Source organism: Phyllosticta capitalensis, assembly GCF_038381095.1.
Source record: "Phyllosticta capitalensis strain CBS 128856 chromosome Unknown BKA78scaffold_12, whole genome shotgun sequence".
NCBI classification, from domain to species: domain Eukaryota; kingdom Fungi; phylum Ascomycota; class Dothideomycetes; order Botryosphaeriales; family Phyllostictaceae; genus Phyllosticta; species Phyllosticta capitalensis.
Window position 1 is genome coordinate 110,804 of NW_027117450.1, and position 17,269 is coordinate 128,072.

The following is a 17,269-nucleotide window of genomic DNA, read 5'->3' on the forward strand; positions in this document are numbered from 1 at the left end:
ACTAATCAGTCGAGCGCACTTTATGATCGTACGTCGGTCGGCAAGCGCACGCAACGGTGTCAGTCGGGGAGAGACTTGGGTTTTCATGGGCATTGGCGCGTGTTGACGAGAGCGAAGGTGACGAGCAGGCACTTGTCGACAATGGCCACCGGCAAAGCTATGAAGGAACAGAGATAGGATTAGTTGAGGGTCAAGTGTCGGTGGATCAAGTTGGCGGTAGTCTTGGTGGTGGTAAAACTCCGCATCGACTGTTTGGGTGGCTGCTTCCTGGAGCCGACAAGGCAGGCCCAGCGCACCACACACCTCAGAATCTTGTACGGGGCTTTCAAAATTTCTTCCCACCAACCCTCCAGCCTCGTTCAAACCAAATTTGCCCAAGATGTCCGACCGAGAGGCGGGCAACGAGCAACACGACTCCGAGTGAGTGTCGAGCGCTCTAATCCATGAACTTCACTGACAATCGCAATGTCAGGGATCCTGAACACGAAGATCACGATACGACGTCCCCCGTGATGGATCCGATCGAGAACAACGAGGCCACCTCGCCTGCGCAAAGCATCGACGCCGAAGAGACCGAAGAGGCGAAGACAGAGGTCGGCGAAAACACAAGCGGCTTGCTCATTCCCGAAGCCCAGCATCTCGAGCCACACGTCTCGAACTCGTTGGACAGCGGGCGAAGTTTTTGGCTGCCGTTCTCAGAGTTGTGCTTGCAGCTGTTCTGGGCTGGCTCATCTCATCCGGCAATATACCTGTGTCTGAGGAGCAGCTTGTCCAGCCTGGCTTCACGCCGATCACACCTGTTGATGACGCTGGTCAGCTTTACCTCCGGCATCACCACAACCAAAGCGGTTCCGGGGCCGTGACAGCTGTCAGCGGCCCCTACACGCGCCAGGAGGCCGAGGAGGAGATCCGGGACGAGCTTGCTCGAATTTTCGATTGAGGGTAAGAGCTGATCTTCCATCTACAAGTCTTTCCGCTTATGAAGCTTCAAGCAGGGTCGTGCGGGATCAGAGAATGATTAGCCGCTCATGGCTCTTTTTGCTTCGAATTGGAGTCTGAAAGAGATTCAGTAACGCCAGAGAGGCCGCTTCGAAAGGCTTCTTTCGGTCGACAGGATTTCGGGTGATCAATTCAAGTATTTAATGGACACAGTGCGCTTGCTTTCATTTGTCTACTGTCCGCAATCTGTTGGCTATGCCTGAGGCTGGTAGGAGCCATCGCGACGCAGGCGCCTTCTTGTCTGCTCCAGCGCACAACACAACATCACTTTGCCCAAAACTTGCCACATTGTTTTAAAAGCCTTCCACCTCTGCTATTAACACCACCTGAATCCATCATGTCCGACCAACAGCCGGAAAACAAGCAGAGCTCAGAGTGAGTGTCGAACGCTCCAACCATTACTCTTTACTGACCATTCTGAACCTCAGCGAGCCTGCAAAGGGGAATCACGATACGACTTCTCCAGAGACGGATCCGAAAGAGAACTGCGGATCCTCTTCTGCGCAAACCATGGACGCCGAAGAACCCGAAGAGACGAATATGGAGGTCGGCGAGATCACAAGCGATATCTTGCAGCTCGTTGGACATTGGCTGCCGCTCTCAGAGCCGTGGTTGTTGCCGTTCTTGGTTGGCTCGTTGTGTCCGGTGCAGCACCCATTTCGGAGCAGCAGCTCGTTCGTGCTGGCTTTCCGCTGATGACGCCCATTGACGATACTGCTCATCCGCTCTACCTGCGTTACCACCACAACCAAGCTGGCTCTGGGGCCGCGGCATCGGTCAGCGGCCCCTACTCGCGCGAGGAAGCTGAGGAGGAGGTATGGGAGGAGTTTGCCAGACTTTTTGACTGAGGAGAGAGCTAGTCTTCCATCTTCAAGTGTTTTTGTTACTGACGCATCTAGGAGGACTGGATTACTGCGAGATCATGGGATCATTGGACAATCTTCAGCTCCTTTTGGCCCACAATTGAGCTGGTATATCCGTGGCATTCTGGACCCACACCAAATCCATGTTGTTTCTTTGAGTCAGGTCCCACTGGCTCCCATGTCATGACCGGCAATTATTTTTGGCCGTATCATGATCAGAGACTTGTCTTTTCAAAATCCAATGGAGGCTTCTGGCTTCTGCGGCGCTCGGTAGTGGTTAAACAAAGCGATGGAATTTTGCTTAGGCGACGAATACAAAGAGATTCCTCTCACAGGAAAAGTGACTACAATGTTTGGCCGTCTGGACGTCGTGACATTGTTTTAGTATCCTCAACTTCCAAATACCCCAATGATCTCTGTTTGCAAAGATGAAGTGTCATCAAAAGCCGCCAAGGGTGAAGTGTTTGCGTGGCCATTGATCCAGTTTTGACACCAAATTCCTTTGGATTAGGGGGACAACCTTGCCAGTTTCTTGATGCAAAGGTTTTTAGATAGTGGTATTCGTGGGCCTGACAAGCGAAGGCAGTCGCAGCAATTCCTTGATCGCCGACGGTGAGCATTTTCGCGGGTTGAGGGACCTTTCGGCTGCCCGGTGATTGTGGAAACAACAGCCCTTCGATGAGAGCCCTGTAAAGACTTACAGGGCCAGATTCTGCCTCAGTTACAGAGTCCGGGGAAGCTGCTGATGTGTTTGGGTGACGCGCGCTGAAAGACGCGCCTGTTCTGGTGACGTCAGGGGTGAGTGCGCGGGAGCGCCCAGACCTCCCCCGTGGACCCTTGGAAACTTTAAAAAACGCCGACCAATCAGACAACGAGCGCAAAGAAAAATCTCGAATTTTGCTTTGTTCGAAGTTGCGAAAGGTGGCCGTGCCCGGTTGGCGTTGGCAGCGTGGAGGAGGTGGTGATGGACCCTGAAAACGGTGAGCCAACCAGACGGCGAGCGCAAAGAGCTCGGCCCGTGCACTTCACGGATCTTGAAGCCTGTGCGTTTTTACCTACGTTCGAAGTTGCGCACAGAGGGCGGAAGGGCAGGCGGCAGGCGATGCTTGGGCGGGCGTCGAGCAGGCAAGGTAAGCCCGTGTGTTTATCTGACGACCGCGGAATCCAGCGAGCTCTCAAACCAAGGCGGCACTCACTTCGCAGCCTTCTGAAAGCTTCCAACTTCGACGCTCTTCGCAACCACGAACCATCTGCCAAGCTCACCCTCTCCTCACGGTCGTCATCTTCTCTTCGCCTCTGTCGGTCCACGTATCCACCTGCAATACAACTCCTCCGGCAAGTCCTTCGCAAGACACACCCATCGCTCAATCCTGGCAGCCGACGGCCACCCCGCACTCTACGGCCTCTGACCTCTTCGACTCTTGCACCATCGGGAAGAGACTTGCTGCTCAGACGTCAATTTGGGGAATTGGAGTGCCTCGCAAATCCCCCGTCTTGCAAATGAAGCAGGCCATACACCGATACCATGCCCCCAAATCAACGCCAATCCGCCTCGCCCGCGAGTCTGTATCGACAAATGTGTACGAAATCCCCACCGTCTTCTCGTCTCCGACGACGACCTCGTCCGCAATTAAGGCCGAGGATCCGGGCGAGCAGCTCCAGCGTGCCGCCATGCCCAGGACGGGTCTCGCGGTTGGCGTGGGGGAGTACATTTGGGAAGCCAGCGGGCATGGCAGCTGACAATGCGAGGCTAGGCGGTCGACCGCACCGACTTCACATGGTCGACGGCAAACCCAACGATATAACCTGCTTCAGGCGACATTTCCAGCAGACTGTTTGGTTCAGGATACTTTTTCAATCGTACCCGTCGAATTCAAGGACTGTCCAGACTCAGCTCTGCCCCCTGGGACAACCTAAGGCATTTCCTTTTCCTGGAGGCTATTAGGTTTGGAACTGTCTTTTGGGCTTCACAGCCTCAGGGTAACGGTCCGATATGTGTCCGGTCTGGAGCAAAGTCGGCAGTAAGCGCTCTCCTCCAACATGTCAAGGGTTTGCATGCTGGACAAGTTCTGCTACATGACAACTTCATCGCCAGCAAAGCATTTGGTTGTCGCGAGCGGCCGACGACATGCAAAGTGCACAGCTCTACTCGGGCAGAATCCTGCCCATTGTGATTGTCCTTTGCGGATGGATTGTTTCAGTCGAGTGGGAGTTTTTGGTGTCGACCTTCGAATGCACTGATGAGCCACATGCCAAAGACCACCGCAAGAGCTTCATACTCGCCTCTCTTCGCTCTTTCCATGTCAAGCGCGACCGCAGTACTTGCAGATCTTGAGCTGCGCCAAAACTGAGGGTCGCATGCTCCTTCTTCTTCAATCAGCGTGGGCAGGACACATACTCAACTCTACTTCGCCCCACTCCATCCAACAGCTCAACATATTGCATCTTCACTTCGTCTCGCTTCCGGAGCAGCATTATTAGTCGAACCAGGTCACTGCCTGCAAAACATCTACTATCATGGGGCATGGCAAGAAGTCAAAGAAGTCCAAGGCTCAGCAGTACGCCCGGAACTGTATCCTCCAAGACTCCGCTAACGTTGTTACAGAAAGCTTCGTGAAGATCCCAAAAGTCCCTCCAAAAAGCCTCGCCATGATCCCGAAGATCCATCAGAGGAGCCACCCTCGAAGATTGACAGACTCATCGAGCTCATGGACAACTTGAATGAATCGTCGCGCGCCAATCTAGCCCATTTCAAGGGCATGAATTCCAGGATTGACGTCACATTGGATCGCACTCGTGCCGTGGAGCAAGGCTTGGTAGAGGTCGCCGACCTTGTCAAGAAAGCAAACGCCCCGCCGACTCCTCTCTCACGCGAAGACATAGTAGCCTGGAATACTAGTCGCATGCCCCCTCCGCCAACTCCTCTCGAGCGCGAAGAAGAAACAGCATCCCGAAAAGACAGTCTCATGCCCCCACCGAGCTTGCCCAACAAAGGTCCGCCACGCGGCTATTTCAGCAATGCTCCATGGCGCACTCTGGTCCAGTTCGAAATTCTTGAAACTTTGGCTTCCATATGGAACCCAGAGAGATGGGGGTTCGTGCGCAGCCGTCCAACGACAGCTGAAGAGGATGAAAACGAGAGAGTCTGGCTTCGCCCTGAGGGACAAGAGCGAGAGAGCGAGCCTCCCGGACCTTTCTCCAAGAACGAATGCATGTTGCTGGAATCGGTGGCGCAACGGTGATATCAGCACAGGTTTGATGATGTCAACAATACCGAGGGATTGCATTGCTGACATGTCCAGCAACCACTCGTGTCCGTACCAGTCTTCGCGGCAGCTTTTTGGATTGGAAACACTCGGATTTATGGTGTTGGAAAGCTTGAACTGTCGTTTTAGGGTTTGGAGATTGCAGTGACAAGGCTCATGCTATTCCTTGGCTGGAATTTGGGTCGTATTATTCATTGTTGGCTTGGACGGTCATATTGCATTCGGCGGGAGGCAACCCCTGAATACGCTCTCTAAAAAAGAAGACTTGGACGACTGGATTTCAGGCTGGTCAGTGATTTGCTCAAGCTATGAGGACATTCGCCTTTCGCACAGCCACAGGAGTGCGGGTATTGCGCATTTCTCGTTTGTTGAATTAACAACTATTGTGCTAATTTTGTCTGGGCGGCTGCGCTGACTTTTGAACACCCGAATTTCCAGTCTTGCGCGGACGCCTCGCGCACACCAGACAACCCAAGCTTCTTTGCGGCCTTCACCGCCATCAAAATCCTGCAGCACCTAACATTTCCACGATGCAGATCCCAACACGTCCAGCTGATGCCGATTGTCCAACAGCTGCCAGCCTACGTGGTCAGCTACGCCACAGCTTGCTCGAATCATGAATGGTCCTGAGCATCGCATTTCTGTTTGGCATGATCGGCAACGCATCACGAATTCTGTTGCTGACAAAGTAGACAGGGACTTCAAGTGCACCTCTATCACTTACTGCATTCTGAACATCAACATCATTGCCCATGGCTCCCCAAGTACGACGCACCAAAGTACAGCTTATCACCCGACGTGGAACTCTTCTACGAACTGAAGAAGATTATCATGGCCTACCGAACCTTCTACAAGAAGCTGCTAGTTCTCAGGGCAGAGCTGGAGTTGGCCATTTTCGCACTCATGGACAGGCCTGGAATGGTGGAAGTCGAGGCAAACAACACCGACGAGGACAGAGAGCTTACATCATCGCTTCTTCGGGCTTTACTGGGGGGAACTGTATGTCAGGATTGAGGATTTCGAACCGGAGACTGGGATTACAGGGCCATGGACACAGAGGGAGGCGATTCATCAAGTGGAGCGGGAGAAACGCCGCCAAAGAGGAAGCGATTGAGCGTCCGTCATTCGAGCTTACTAGCTAACGCACTTTAGAATTTCAACGTCCTCTGCCCTCAATAATGACAGTCTGAGGGGTGGAGAAGCCCTGGCCAATGACATGGCCAAGACTGGAGCCAGCAGAGGACATGTGGGCGAAGCTGGGACCAACGTGGATGGTGGTGAGGCTGTAGTCTATAAAGAGGACGATGGAAAGATGAGAGTCCTGAGTGCAGGAAAGCAGAGACCCAGGAGCTGCATTCAAATTTTGCAGATCAAGTCGATTTTGCAAGTCGGAGCGTCTTTCCTTGCGTATCGAGGACCGCACCTTCATTTCCATTCAAATTCGTCCTCAGTTGGCACCCAAGCCTGGAAGCAGGAGCCAAAGTGCGCTATGAGATAGTTGTGTAGGATATATAGAGGTATTTTGCTGTATATGCGCTCGATTGGCCTGGGGAGGCCGACATCGAGACACACATCACTGATGAGATCCGACAAGAGGTCGAGTTGCAACGCCATCAACCGGCGCCAACATTCCACGGATTTTTCGCCCCGCAGATGCATCGGTTCTTCTCTTTGGACGGACTTTCCGATGTGTACGTCAGGATCGAGGACCATCACTGGAATTCGCATCGACATTGGCCGTGAACTTGCGCCTAAGCAATTCGGGTTGTTTTGCAAGAGCAAGGGCATCATCTGGGAGCCGTCCGCGGAGGTGCTAGCCTCCATCAGAATCAGTATGAGTTGAGGGCCGATTTGAAATGGCCCCTCTTGAAGATGGGGGTATGAAGATTTAAAGTCGACAGTATAAAATATAGCAACCAAGGTTGTCCATTAACGTTGCATTTGCAAGCCTGCCGGCAAACGAAGATGCGATCTTCTGGGCAAGAATTCTGTCAGGAGATTCGTCATCTAGTCTGAAGTGTCTGATTTGACAACAGAACAACAAGCTTTGTTTCAAAAACAAGAGCAATAGCAAGGACATACAAGCCACAGTTGGTCAGCCTGTGGCTTGGTAGCACTGCTGCTCGAACTAACAATGCAGTGTAGGTGACTGTCGTGCGTCTTGGCAGTCCACTTCGGCATTCACTCACTTTCACATTCACAACCCTCAGTGTCACCTGATCTAGTTCACAATAGTGTCGTTAGCGAATCTAGTCTTTCACAATCCTCCATGCCAACCGCATCCACTCATCTCTCTCAATCTCACTCTCAATCTCACTCCTCCATAACCACGACCACAATCCTAACCAGATCTCTTCAATTGAATCTCCTCAGCTACGATCTCTAGCACACTGCAAATCAGATCCATCATGTCCGGTCCCTGTCTCTGGGTGGGCAAGGTCCGCAAGCGGATCAAACGTCTTTTCACGGCCAGAAAACACCAGAACCTTACAAAGACCCCGGTCCCAGCGAAGGATGACGCTGCTATCCCGGCCTCTGAGCAGTAGGTCTCCTGCTCCTTGGCTAAAACCCAATAAATAACCACATTCAGCGGCAACAGAAGCGAACGCGGTATTGGTCCTGTCGAAACCCAATCAAACGACGGCAACATGCACACCTCTGCGTCCCATTACATTTCAGCTGCCAGCACCGACCTGGAGTCAATTCCACAAGTCAAAAGCGAGGGCAAGTACGACGAGCCAAGGCAACTGCGGCAAGGCGAAGTTGGAATTCGACGATTCCCATACCGGATTTCATACGCCAACTCCGCCAGTACCCACGCTCCGCCAGCCAAGGTCCACCTTGCAAACCGGCTGGTTCTCGAGTTAGAGGAGCGCGAGGACTCTTCTGGGTCCTCCGACTACTCCAGCGAGTTCGACGAAATTGACGAACAATCCGAGTTTTCAGATGCTGGACCCCTGAGAAGGCTTCTTTAAAATTTCGTGGCCATTGTAGCTGGTCCTATCGCTCCGATAGCCAGTGTACTCCGGTGATGCTTGCTCTGAAGGTACAATCTCATCAAGAAAGTGACCCTCTTGATAGGAAATGCTAATATCCTCTGTTGAACAGGTGTTCAAGGTGGCGGGCTGGGCGATTCAGGGGCTTTGGAGCTGGTTCAAGTGGAAACGGTGTTTGTGGGTTAATGCAAGAGACTCTCCCTCAATATTCAAATGGTGCTTCCGTTCCGTGTCTACCATCTCCAGTAAACCAAAATGGTGAGTCGCTTGAACTTGCCGAGCACGAAGTAGGCATCCAACGCTACCCATATCGCCTCTCCTTTGCCAAGTTCTCCACCGTCCATATCACCACGAAAGGAGCAAAGCTAGAAGACAACAGCATCCTCGACCTTGAAGAACGCGAAAACTCCGTTGCGCCAACGAAATCTGTTTTGTCCCTACAGTTCCAGTGCTTTTCCCACTGCTATGTATGTATTCTTTGATTTCAAAGTAAATGATATCAGATTGCATCTGAGACAGTCCACGCACTTTGTATAAAAAGCTCCTAACCACATTTACTCGTTTCCAGCATCCTAGCTGCTTTCTATCATCGTCCCTTCAGCACCCACATCAAAACCTACCTCGAAGCTTAAACACCATCCTTTTAGGGTCAACGTCTTCCAAACCTTCTCAATCACAGCTGACATGGCCAAGATCCGCATGTGGCTAAGCAAAGCCATGACTCGCATCAAGAACAGTTTGGCCACTAAACGCAACAAGAGACAATCGAAGACTGGAACATCGACGGTAGACAATATTGCTAACGACCAAACGCAGGGTGAACGGTAGGCCACGTGCGAATCCCCCCAAGCTCAATTACTGATCCCATTTGTCAGAATTGGAAGCCACCGCAGCCTCTCTACCATCAACGCTCTCCGAGACGATTCCAAGACCGAACAACGTCCGGGTACTCCAAGTCAGACCATTGATTTCCCAGCACGACCTGGACTTTTCCAGACCAAGCGTTCCAAGAACACCAGCGAGCAGTTCAAGGAGGTTCGTGAAGAGGAGGTTGGAATTGTCCCATTTCCATACCGTTACTCCTTCGCCGAAACCTCCACTGTCAAGTCCCCAACGTCTCCTGTCTCCTGTCGAGATCGCCAATTCTCAATCTGGAGGAGAGGGAGGACTTTTCCACTTCCTACGACACCTCAGACGACGTATTCGAGCCATCGGAGGACTTCTCAGACTCAGCAGACCCGGAACCATTCCGTCGAGTCCTTTGACGGCATCGCACTATTCCGGTTGTTTCTCATTCTGAGCTAAAGGTACATCTCTACCCACTAAATAATTTCTTGCCAAACAATGCTAACCTCTTCTGTTGCACGGGAGTTCAGGCTGACAGGGCAAATTAAGAGCGACGGAAACAGCAAGCCGTATGGACTCACCGAGCATGAGAAGGGATTCAGGTTGACTGTTTGATTCTTTTGAGGGCTTTCAAAGGGAATTGTATAGCAAAAGTACTCCGCAAATTGACTGAAAAGACTGACTTGCCGATTCGAGACACTTTTGCCTGACGTCGTGGATTTGAGGTCGTGACTTTGCCGCATACTGCCAAAAGGAGAAGGGTGCGCTTGACATGCATTGAGCCAACCAACCGAAGAGGAGCACCGCTCACGCAAGGCACTGTCCCATCATCCAACCAACTGACTCCGTAAGCGCCGGAAAGCGCTTGCCAACCTACAAAAGCAGTGCACCCTGACAAGTCACGAAAAAAGCAGCAGACCATCAAAGATCAACATGGAAAAGCCCAGATTCATCGGCCTTGGCGGCACGAGCTTCGTCTACAGACTGACGCCCCAGATCGCAGTCAAGCTTTTGGGGTCAGAGCGCGGCCGTGAGGAGTGGCAACGCGAGCTTCGTGCGTGAGCCATCACAGCACCCCTTCATCATGGACAGCTACTTGGACTTCCAGACGCGCACTTTGTCGAGATGATCCCGCCGCCTCGCGACCCTGACGACTGGAAGGCCAACCGCAACCTGTAGATGCGGCTGCAGAAGCATCAGCAGCGCGCGGGATGCGACGAGGACTGTCGCATGCTCGCAGTAACGCAGCACGAAATGTCCGCCAACATCAAGTGCTGGAGTCCTGGCTAGAAAGCGTAGTGCAGCTACATCCAACTAAACAATGTCGTCCTTGATACAAACGGCGATGCACAGCTCGTGGACCTTGGCCGGATGGATCGCGTGGGCTGCGCCGATTTCATGGGTTCAGAGCCTGATGTGAGGAAAGTGAAAGACGGCAAGCTTGTGGGTGATCATGGATATGGGCACATGGGACCGCGGACTGAGACGTTCGCACTGGGGTCGTTCATTTCTCGCTCTATGGACATGCGCTGTGCGAGACCAAGTTTTCGGGCAAGGATCATCACCTGAAGATGGATGAGTTGCTGAAGAATATGCAATTCAGAAGTGTTGGTTTGGAAGTTTTACATTGGTGGCGGCGCTTAGAGATGAAGTGTTGGAAAAGACTGAGGCAGACGTTGAAAGTTTGGCTCTTCGGTGGAAGGCCTCGACAGGGAGGAGGCGACAAAGCAGTGTCAAAAGTTGGTGGAGCAGGGTTTTCTCGGCTTGATTGAACTGCCAAAAGTTTCTCGAAACTAGATCCGCTACTTTGAATCGCCGCAGTCACGGGTCAAACGAGTGTGTAGAGAGGGGCAAGTGCTCCCATCAAACCCCCCACGGACGAGCGTGATGATCGATCCCCTCATCGATGATGAAGAACTCGGTCCAGATGTCTCCATGATCTCTACAAAGCCTCCCCACGTGTGATGTCTTCGGCCTTCTTCCATTCGCCGCTCTTAGTCTGCTTCCAGGACCCGTTGGTTTTGCATTCCTCGCACGGATTGTTTTTGTCGGGCCATCTTGAGTCTTCTTTGTTGTCCTTCCAATTTCCGCACTTGGCCAGGCATGGCTCCTCCGCAGTGTCGTTCCACCACGTGTGGCCGCATTTGCGTACAATAATAAAGTATAGTATTTCACACATTTTAAGGTCTGTCCATCATTGCGTTAGCGATTCATGGATAATAGGAGAATCGGACGGGGAAAGTGGACCTTGGAGACTGACTTGGGTCGAGTTGGAAGTTCAATATCGCTTGGTTGCGAAGATGATGTTCGACTGAGTTGGTCGTGCGATGTGAGGAGCGCAAGCTGTCCGAATGTAGCGTCTCTTTATACACCCCCTTTACCCACAAAGCTGCACTCGGTGAAAAGACACTGCGTTGGTGAGTTCCAAGCGAGCCAATGTACAACCAACACGATGCTCTTGCTCGGAGTTGGGAATCCTGTCATGGACATGACGCTTTACCACCAACACAGACATAGTGTCTTATCCGTTGGCGCACGCTGCATGGTTGTGATACTACCCCTGAGTCGAACCAGGCATGTCCGTGGACTGAAGCATTCAGGTTTAGAACTGGAGACAGGGCGAAAGACGTATGAGCCAGTCAGTATCATTAATATCCAACAAGTGACGATAAATGCCGCACGCCGGACACGTAATCGTGGCAAGTGATGGCAGGCCTCTTTGGCTGACAGTCCCGGAGCATGAACGGCATGTCCGCGCCGAGATCGACAGCAGCGTCACTCTACAGCTTGTATCCAACCAAAGTGTATCTGGAGCCCCTGGCCTTAAGCAAGGCACCAAATCTGGAAGAGGCTTTGTTCTCATGGACGTCTTGCTGTCGTATTCTCACTGGTTCCGACTCGCAGACGCTTTTCCACGCAGCCAGAGATACTTGATGAAGCGTGATTTGGATGGATCAGGTTTAGCTCACTGAGTTGGCGTAGTGGACGCCAATAATATGGACCGTAGATGGATTGGTACAGGAATCCATCTAAACACCCCCGGCAAGGTGGCGCAAGACTCACCAAGCCGGAGGACGCAAGGACGGGGAACTGGACTATATCGTCGCGCTAGTTCGTCGCTCTGGTTCATCGCGCTGTCCGTCGAGCTGTCCGTTGCGCTGGTTTGTCGGGCTAGTCTGTCGCGCTGTCCATTGTGCTGGATGTTATTGTGCTGGTTGTTGTTGCGCTGGTTATCGTCGCGCTAGTTGTTGTAGTGGAGGACCTCCCTGGTGCTCACCACTCACGTGCAGGCTTCCCTTTGCTGACTAAATCCAAACTTTGATTGGTTCCTATTTGGGTTTAGCGCGTGCCATCCTCTGCTTTTCACCGGAGCCCCCTCACCAAAAGGTGCCATTTCGCAGCGCCTAATTCCCCGTCCGCCTTCGGGACTCTGCGTCGTAGTCGTCTCACCTTCCTCCAGCTTGCCGGGGGATGAACGAGATGAAGAGAAAGAATTAGCATGTCTGCCCGAATGGACCAGACTTGTGGAGATGTGAATAGGGCGAGACTGTAGTAGTTGCAGTTGTAGGAAAATAGTAGTTGCAGTTGTAGGAAAATAGTAGAGCGCAGACCAAAGGGCGATTTTGTTACTCCATCTTGATTCTTTTGAGGGACGAAGGATACACGCGGCCGGCTTCGATGCTTCCTTTCTTCTGCAGGTAGCCACACCCAATCAACGAGGCCAACTCCCAAGTAAGCAGGGAGCAAAGACGCGCTTAGCTCGCCGATCTGACGCAACAGGCTGGACCACTTCAGCTCAAACGCCAGCCACTAACGCGTTCAGCGTCCAATAATGAATGGATGCAGTCTACTCTCGACAGGAAGCCTTGGAGACAAGGAATGTTGAAGGGGTAAATGGCTCAGGGGTACGTCGGGTGAGAAGACGCCATGCAGGCAGAATACAGGTACCTGTTCCGCAGCTTTGGGAGCAGTTCCTATTCTCTTGGACGATGCATGTCTTTTTCAAGGGTTATGGGGACGCAGGTGCAATGTGCCTCATCCATCTGCAGCGGTGATGGAAGGAATTTACATGCGCATTAGACTCTGAGGCCTGCGAGACTTGTCTCGTCAACGACACGGCGACGAAAGTAGCCAGACATCTTGCGCGTGTGGCATGGAATGTCTGGTAGCAGGAAGAAACAGAGCGAGCTGGAGGATCAAAGCCTACCTTTCGGTCTTTGCGTTCAGACTCGGACGTGGAAATGCTGGCGTGAAGTGATGCATCAACGCGCTCCGCGACTTTTCCCTATCCTGCCCAGAGACTGCAAAATCGAACAGCATCGCGAGGTCTTCACCGTCCGGTAATCTATGGAAAACTGCGTTGACCTCGTTGCGCCCCAATTTCTAAAGCGAATTTGTCGTAGAGCACTGTGAAGCTGCCAAAAATGCCGCTGGTGTGCTCAGGGTGGAGGCGATGAAGACGCTCGCGGAGGAGGACGAGGACAAGAGGGACCAGGTCGAAGAAAGCTGGATCTATGATGACTTTGACAACCAAGATTATCTGTGATGCGGCTTGATGTCGATACTGAAGGGTGATGGATGCAACGGAGGGCTGTGTAGTACTGCAATAATGGCATTGTTCTGGGGGCAGCATTTGCCGACAACACTTGACAGCCCAAGTGTTAATATAGTCCACTCGAATTGCAAACCATTCCCATGCTAAGTGATGCCGCCTGCTTTCGTGACCTAGCGCAGGAATTCTGAGGAGCACTTCATCGATCTCGTCCACCGTCCGCCGTCCTCAACCCTCCACCCTACACCTACCATCACAACCACCACCAAGCATCCTCAACCTCACTCGCCCGTCTCACCCGAGAACCATTACCAGCATTCACGCGAGAGCATCACATCCTCCATCATTTCAGGTGCGTGTCTCCATCCATGCGCTCGATGACTCCCTGTCTGACCGTCATAGCACTTGGTCGCTCGCTCAAAGAATCATTGACGCGTCAAACGAAGACTCCCTGTCTACCACCGCACACACATCCAACTACTCTTGTCGCGTCACCCGATCACTCCTTGACCGGCTTCACCATGGCTGCCTCCATCAATCCCATTGCCGTTGTGGGCGTCGTCCTCGTCATGGTGGCCATTGTCGCCATCACTATCCTGCACGTCTACCTCATCCGCCTGGACCGCAGCCGTGAGGTGCGCACGGGTGGGCCCCGCGAGGACTATGAGCTGCAGTTCATGCGCTCGTCCAGGCTCTTGCCAGACTGAGGGCCTGTTCTTCTTTCTTGAAGTCACGGTGACGCGTCCGATGAGGACTCCTTGGATGATTGCGCTCTGACTTTGCGTTACGCGCATGGGATTTTGAGGTGTCTTGAGCTTGATTGTATCGGTATGTCATCCTAACTTTCCACACTCTGGCTGCGCGCATACAGCTAACCAACGTCAATGCGTTACAGGACCGAAGCATTGCATGGTTGCCGCGACTCTTGCAATGGAAAGATTGGAATAGGAAACGACGCTCGGTATTCGACCAGACTGTTGGATTGGAGGAGATGTGCTGACAACGCGCGGCTATCAAGGAAGGAGGCGCCTCACGCTGGATCATGTCGTTGGGGAAGGAAATACTTGCACTCTGCTCTGCTCTCTCCGTCTTGGTCGGACCTTCCTCCACACCAGCTTGGATCAATCATTCCCGTCTGTTGCCCCGTCATGTCCGTCTCTGGGGTTGCCCGGTACCTGCGTCGTCTCTCCAGCAGTTAGCACAAGCATCTCACTCACCTCAGCTCGAGGCAATCCGGTTATTTGACACTTGAGTTCCTTTGCGTCTTCTTTTGCCGCTATCGGCCAATCATCATCCTCAAGTGTCGTCCGCCCTTTTGAATTGTTTCTTGTTTCCACGTCACCACGGCCATCTGCGGCACCATCCATCTCTATGTTTCTTTGCTCGCGCGGCGGATCTTGATACCAGACCGTAGTCTTCAGGCAGTTGGCCACTTAGCTGGCTCCGGCTACGGACTCGGAGGTCGTCCATCATCCACTGCTGCCGGCAGCCCGTCGTTACAGCTAACCAGCCAGTCCGGTCATTCATACAGACGCATTCTGCTGGTCACACCATCATCGCCACAATTACCACTTACCAAAGCCATCATTACGTTTTTCCAACAACCAACGCAAGCAGCAAGAACAGCATAATCGCCAGTCATGCCTTGCAACAATCCCGACCACAAGCACAACGCCCTCATGTGGCCGCACGCGCACGACTTCTCAATCTGCGCCTGCGAACGCGTGTGCGGTTTCTGCGTGGACGCGGATCGCTCCCGCGAATACGCCTCTGCACTCGACCTGGTTCAGCACGTCCAGGGCCTCCACGGCCCCTTTGGACTTCGGCAGGATGTGCCGTTTATCGAGGTCGGCCGCATTACGGATGACGACAACCAGACAAGAGAGAAGTGGTGCGTGGTGTCTCTGCGGCCTGGATGTGGCGTCGCAATGCTGACTACCTTTGGGACAGCATACGCGAGTGTCACTGCGACGACAAGTTCCACTTCAAGCCGCCGCCTGTGTTTGTCAGTTCGGCGGAGCTGCGCGCCAGGGCGGCCGATCCTGCCTCAATAAAGTACGAGTCTCCCAGTACACGTCGTCAGCAGCGGAATCGCACTGCGTTGGCCAGAACGAGTCAAGAAGAAGCTGCGGAGAAGAGTGACCCCCGTCCACGGAAGCGAACCTTTCGTGAGGGCGACCGCAAGGACGAGGACCCGGATTGGGTCGAAGTGATCCATCAACGCGACGCGCACGATGCCGCCAAGGACGACGACGACATTGTCATTGTAGACAGCATCGAGAAAGCAGACAATGGTGGTCCCGAAGCGGCAACGTCTGGAGTCGCCCGCTTGACCGTGTCTGACACGGACGACTCGTCTTCTTCGTCCGACTCTGGCAACCATCTCACGCCGACGCAGTCTTGTCCTGGTTCCCCGAGCTCGTCGAGCCTGTTTCAGGATCTTAGCCAGTCGACGATTCTGCCGAGTACACCGAATCTGAGAGGAGGTGCGAGTCGCCCCGATACTCCTCAGCGCGTGCAAGACTTTGACGAGTCTCCTGTGACGACTTTTGGTGGGGATGAAGAAGAGAATGAGATGACCTCTCCGGCACAGAGAGTGCGTGGTACACCAAGGTCGGACATGATCAGCGAAGTGTCGACAGAAATCGACGAGGAGCACGACAGCAACACGCTCGAAAGGCAGACTTCTATCCAGGGGCTCCAGGACCACACTGAAGAAATCACGGGCAACGACTCAAGAGAAGAAGTGCAACAAACCTTTTCCAGCATGGAGGTCAACGTAGACGAGCACGAAAGGGATAGCCCAGAGCAGCCGGAAGAGCCAGAACTATACAGTGAGCTTGATCGCCAACAGATGCGCCAAGCCATCGCAAACGCCATGGAGTCCAATCTGAGCGGCATTGGATCGCAGCTCGAGGGCCTCGCAGTGGATGAGAGTGGCAGGACTAGCCACGCCACGTCGACCCCTATCCCCATACCTACCCCTGAGCGCCCACAGAGTCCCCTCGCCCACATCAGACAACACGCAATTGGATCACCGCAAAGCCCGCGAGATATCTCTGGATTGGGAGGTATTCCTTTCAACCCGAGTCTCACGCCGTCTCCTGATCCGTTGGCGGATATGCTGCCCGCGAATGACGGTGTTGTAGGTCAAGACGTCGCTGCTCAGGATGCTTCTGAACAATCCTCCCAGGAGGCATCCGATGTCGACATGCCTCTCCATTAGGATGGAGTGGGTGTGGAAGACAGCGACGATGGAGCGAGTACGACATCAGCGCATGCCGAGTCTGAGAGAGAACAGTCTACGCGTTCACCTTCTCCTCAGTTTGAAATGGAGCTTGATGAAGACTGTCTGCCTTGCACACCGCACGCGCAGCGCGAACAGACGCAAGAGACCGATGAGCACGTGGAACTGTTGCCCATGACCATCACGCCTCGGACAACGCCGCCAGACCACGACACGATGCAGCCTTTCCGCACGCTTCGCCATCTGCCGCCGCGGATGACGCCGCCAGACTATGACACGATGCAGCCTTTCCGTACGCTTCGCCATCTGCCGCCTCGGTCAACACCACCAGACCGCGACACTATCCAGCCATTCCGCAGGCTTCTCCACCTGTCGCCCGAGACGTGGTCACCGCAGCCTTGCCATCCATTCAGCCGCCTCGTGGTCACGCCAGGTTGTTCGCCTCCAGACCACGACGCGATGCAACCTTTCCGTCCACTTGCGCATCTGTCCCCCGAGAC

General features: G+C 53.3%; 7 protein-coding genes across 7 annotated transcripts; all 7 read left to right on the forward strand.

The window, feature by feature from the left end:
* Nucleotides 1-379: 379 nt before the first annotated feature.
* On the forward strand, nt 380-940 carry BKA78DRAFT_299769 (uncharacterized protein; the record flags this gene model as incomplete). The annotated part of the gene is made up of 3 exons (XM_066887108.1): nt 380-420; nt 473-593; nt 671-940. 3 exons carry the CDS (start codon nt 380-382, stop codon nt 938-940), a joined length of 432 nt encoding a protein of 143 aa, XP_066738950.1.
* A 396-nt stretch (nt 941-1,336) lies between these two features.
* Nucleotides 1,337-1,847, forward strand: BKA78DRAFT_299770 (uncharacterized protein; the record flags this gene model as incomplete). Its single annotated transcript, XM_066887109.1, has 2 exons — nt 1,337-1,374; nt 1,466-1,847. The coding sequence occupies 2 exons, from the start codon at nt 1,337-1,339 to the stop codon at nt 1,845-1,847; spliced, it is 420 nt and encodes a 139-aa protein (XP_066738951.1).
* Nucleotides 1,848-2,826: 979 nt separating this feature from the next.
* BKA78DRAFT_299771 (uncharacterized protein) lies at nt 2,827-3,602 on the forward strand (the record flags this gene model as incomplete). The annotated part of the gene is made up of 2 exons (XM_066887110.1): nt 2,827-2,992; nt 3,031-3,602. The coding sequence occupies 2 exons, from the start codon at nt 2,827-2,829 to the stop codon at nt 3,600-3,602; spliced, it is 738 nt and encodes a 245-aa protein (XP_066738952.1).
* A 777-nt stretch (nt 3,603-4,379) lies between these two features.
* BKA78DRAFT_356917 (uncharacterized protein) lies at nt 4,380-6,307 on the forward strand (the record flags this gene model as incomplete). Its single annotated transcript, XM_066892137.1, has 4 exons — nt 4,380-4,420; nt 4,468-4,960; nt 5,825-6,127; nt 6,281-6,307. 4 exons carry the CDS (start codon nt 4,380-4,382, stop codon nt 6,305-6,307), a joined length of 864 nt encoding a protein of 287 aa, XP_066738953.1.
* Nucleotides 6,308-7,536: 1,229 nt separating this feature from the next.
* Nucleotides 7,537-8,103, forward strand: BKA78DRAFT_299773 (uncharacterized protein; the record flags this gene model as incomplete). The annotated part of the gene is made up of 2 exons (XM_066887111.1): nt 7,537-7,670; nt 7,719-8,103. 2 exons carry the CDS (start codon nt 7,537-7,539, stop codon nt 8,101-8,103), a joined length of 519 nt encoding a protein of 172 aa, XP_066738954.1.
* Nucleotides 8,104-8,808: 705 nt separating this feature from the next.
* On the forward strand, nt 8,809-9,429 carry BKA78DRAFT_299774 (uncharacterized protein; the record flags this gene model as incomplete). Its single annotated transcript, XM_066887112.1, has 2 exons — nt 8,809-8,948; nt 9,000-9,429. The coding sequence occupies 2 exons, from the start codon at nt 8,809-8,811 to the stop codon at nt 9,427-9,429; spliced, it is 570 nt and encodes a 189-aa protein (XP_066738955.1).
* Nucleotides 9,430-15,162: 5,733 nt separating this feature from the next.
* On the forward strand, nt 15,163-16,748 carry BKA78DRAFT_383382 (uncharacterized protein; the record flags this gene model as incomplete). Its single annotated transcript, XM_066893063.1, has 2 exons — nt 15,163-15,413; nt 15,473-16,748. 2 exons carry the CDS (start codon nt 15,163-15,165, stop codon nt 16,746-16,748), a joined length of 1,527 nt encoding a protein of 508 aa, XP_066738956.1.
* Nucleotides 16,749-17,269: the final 521 nt, after the last annotated feature.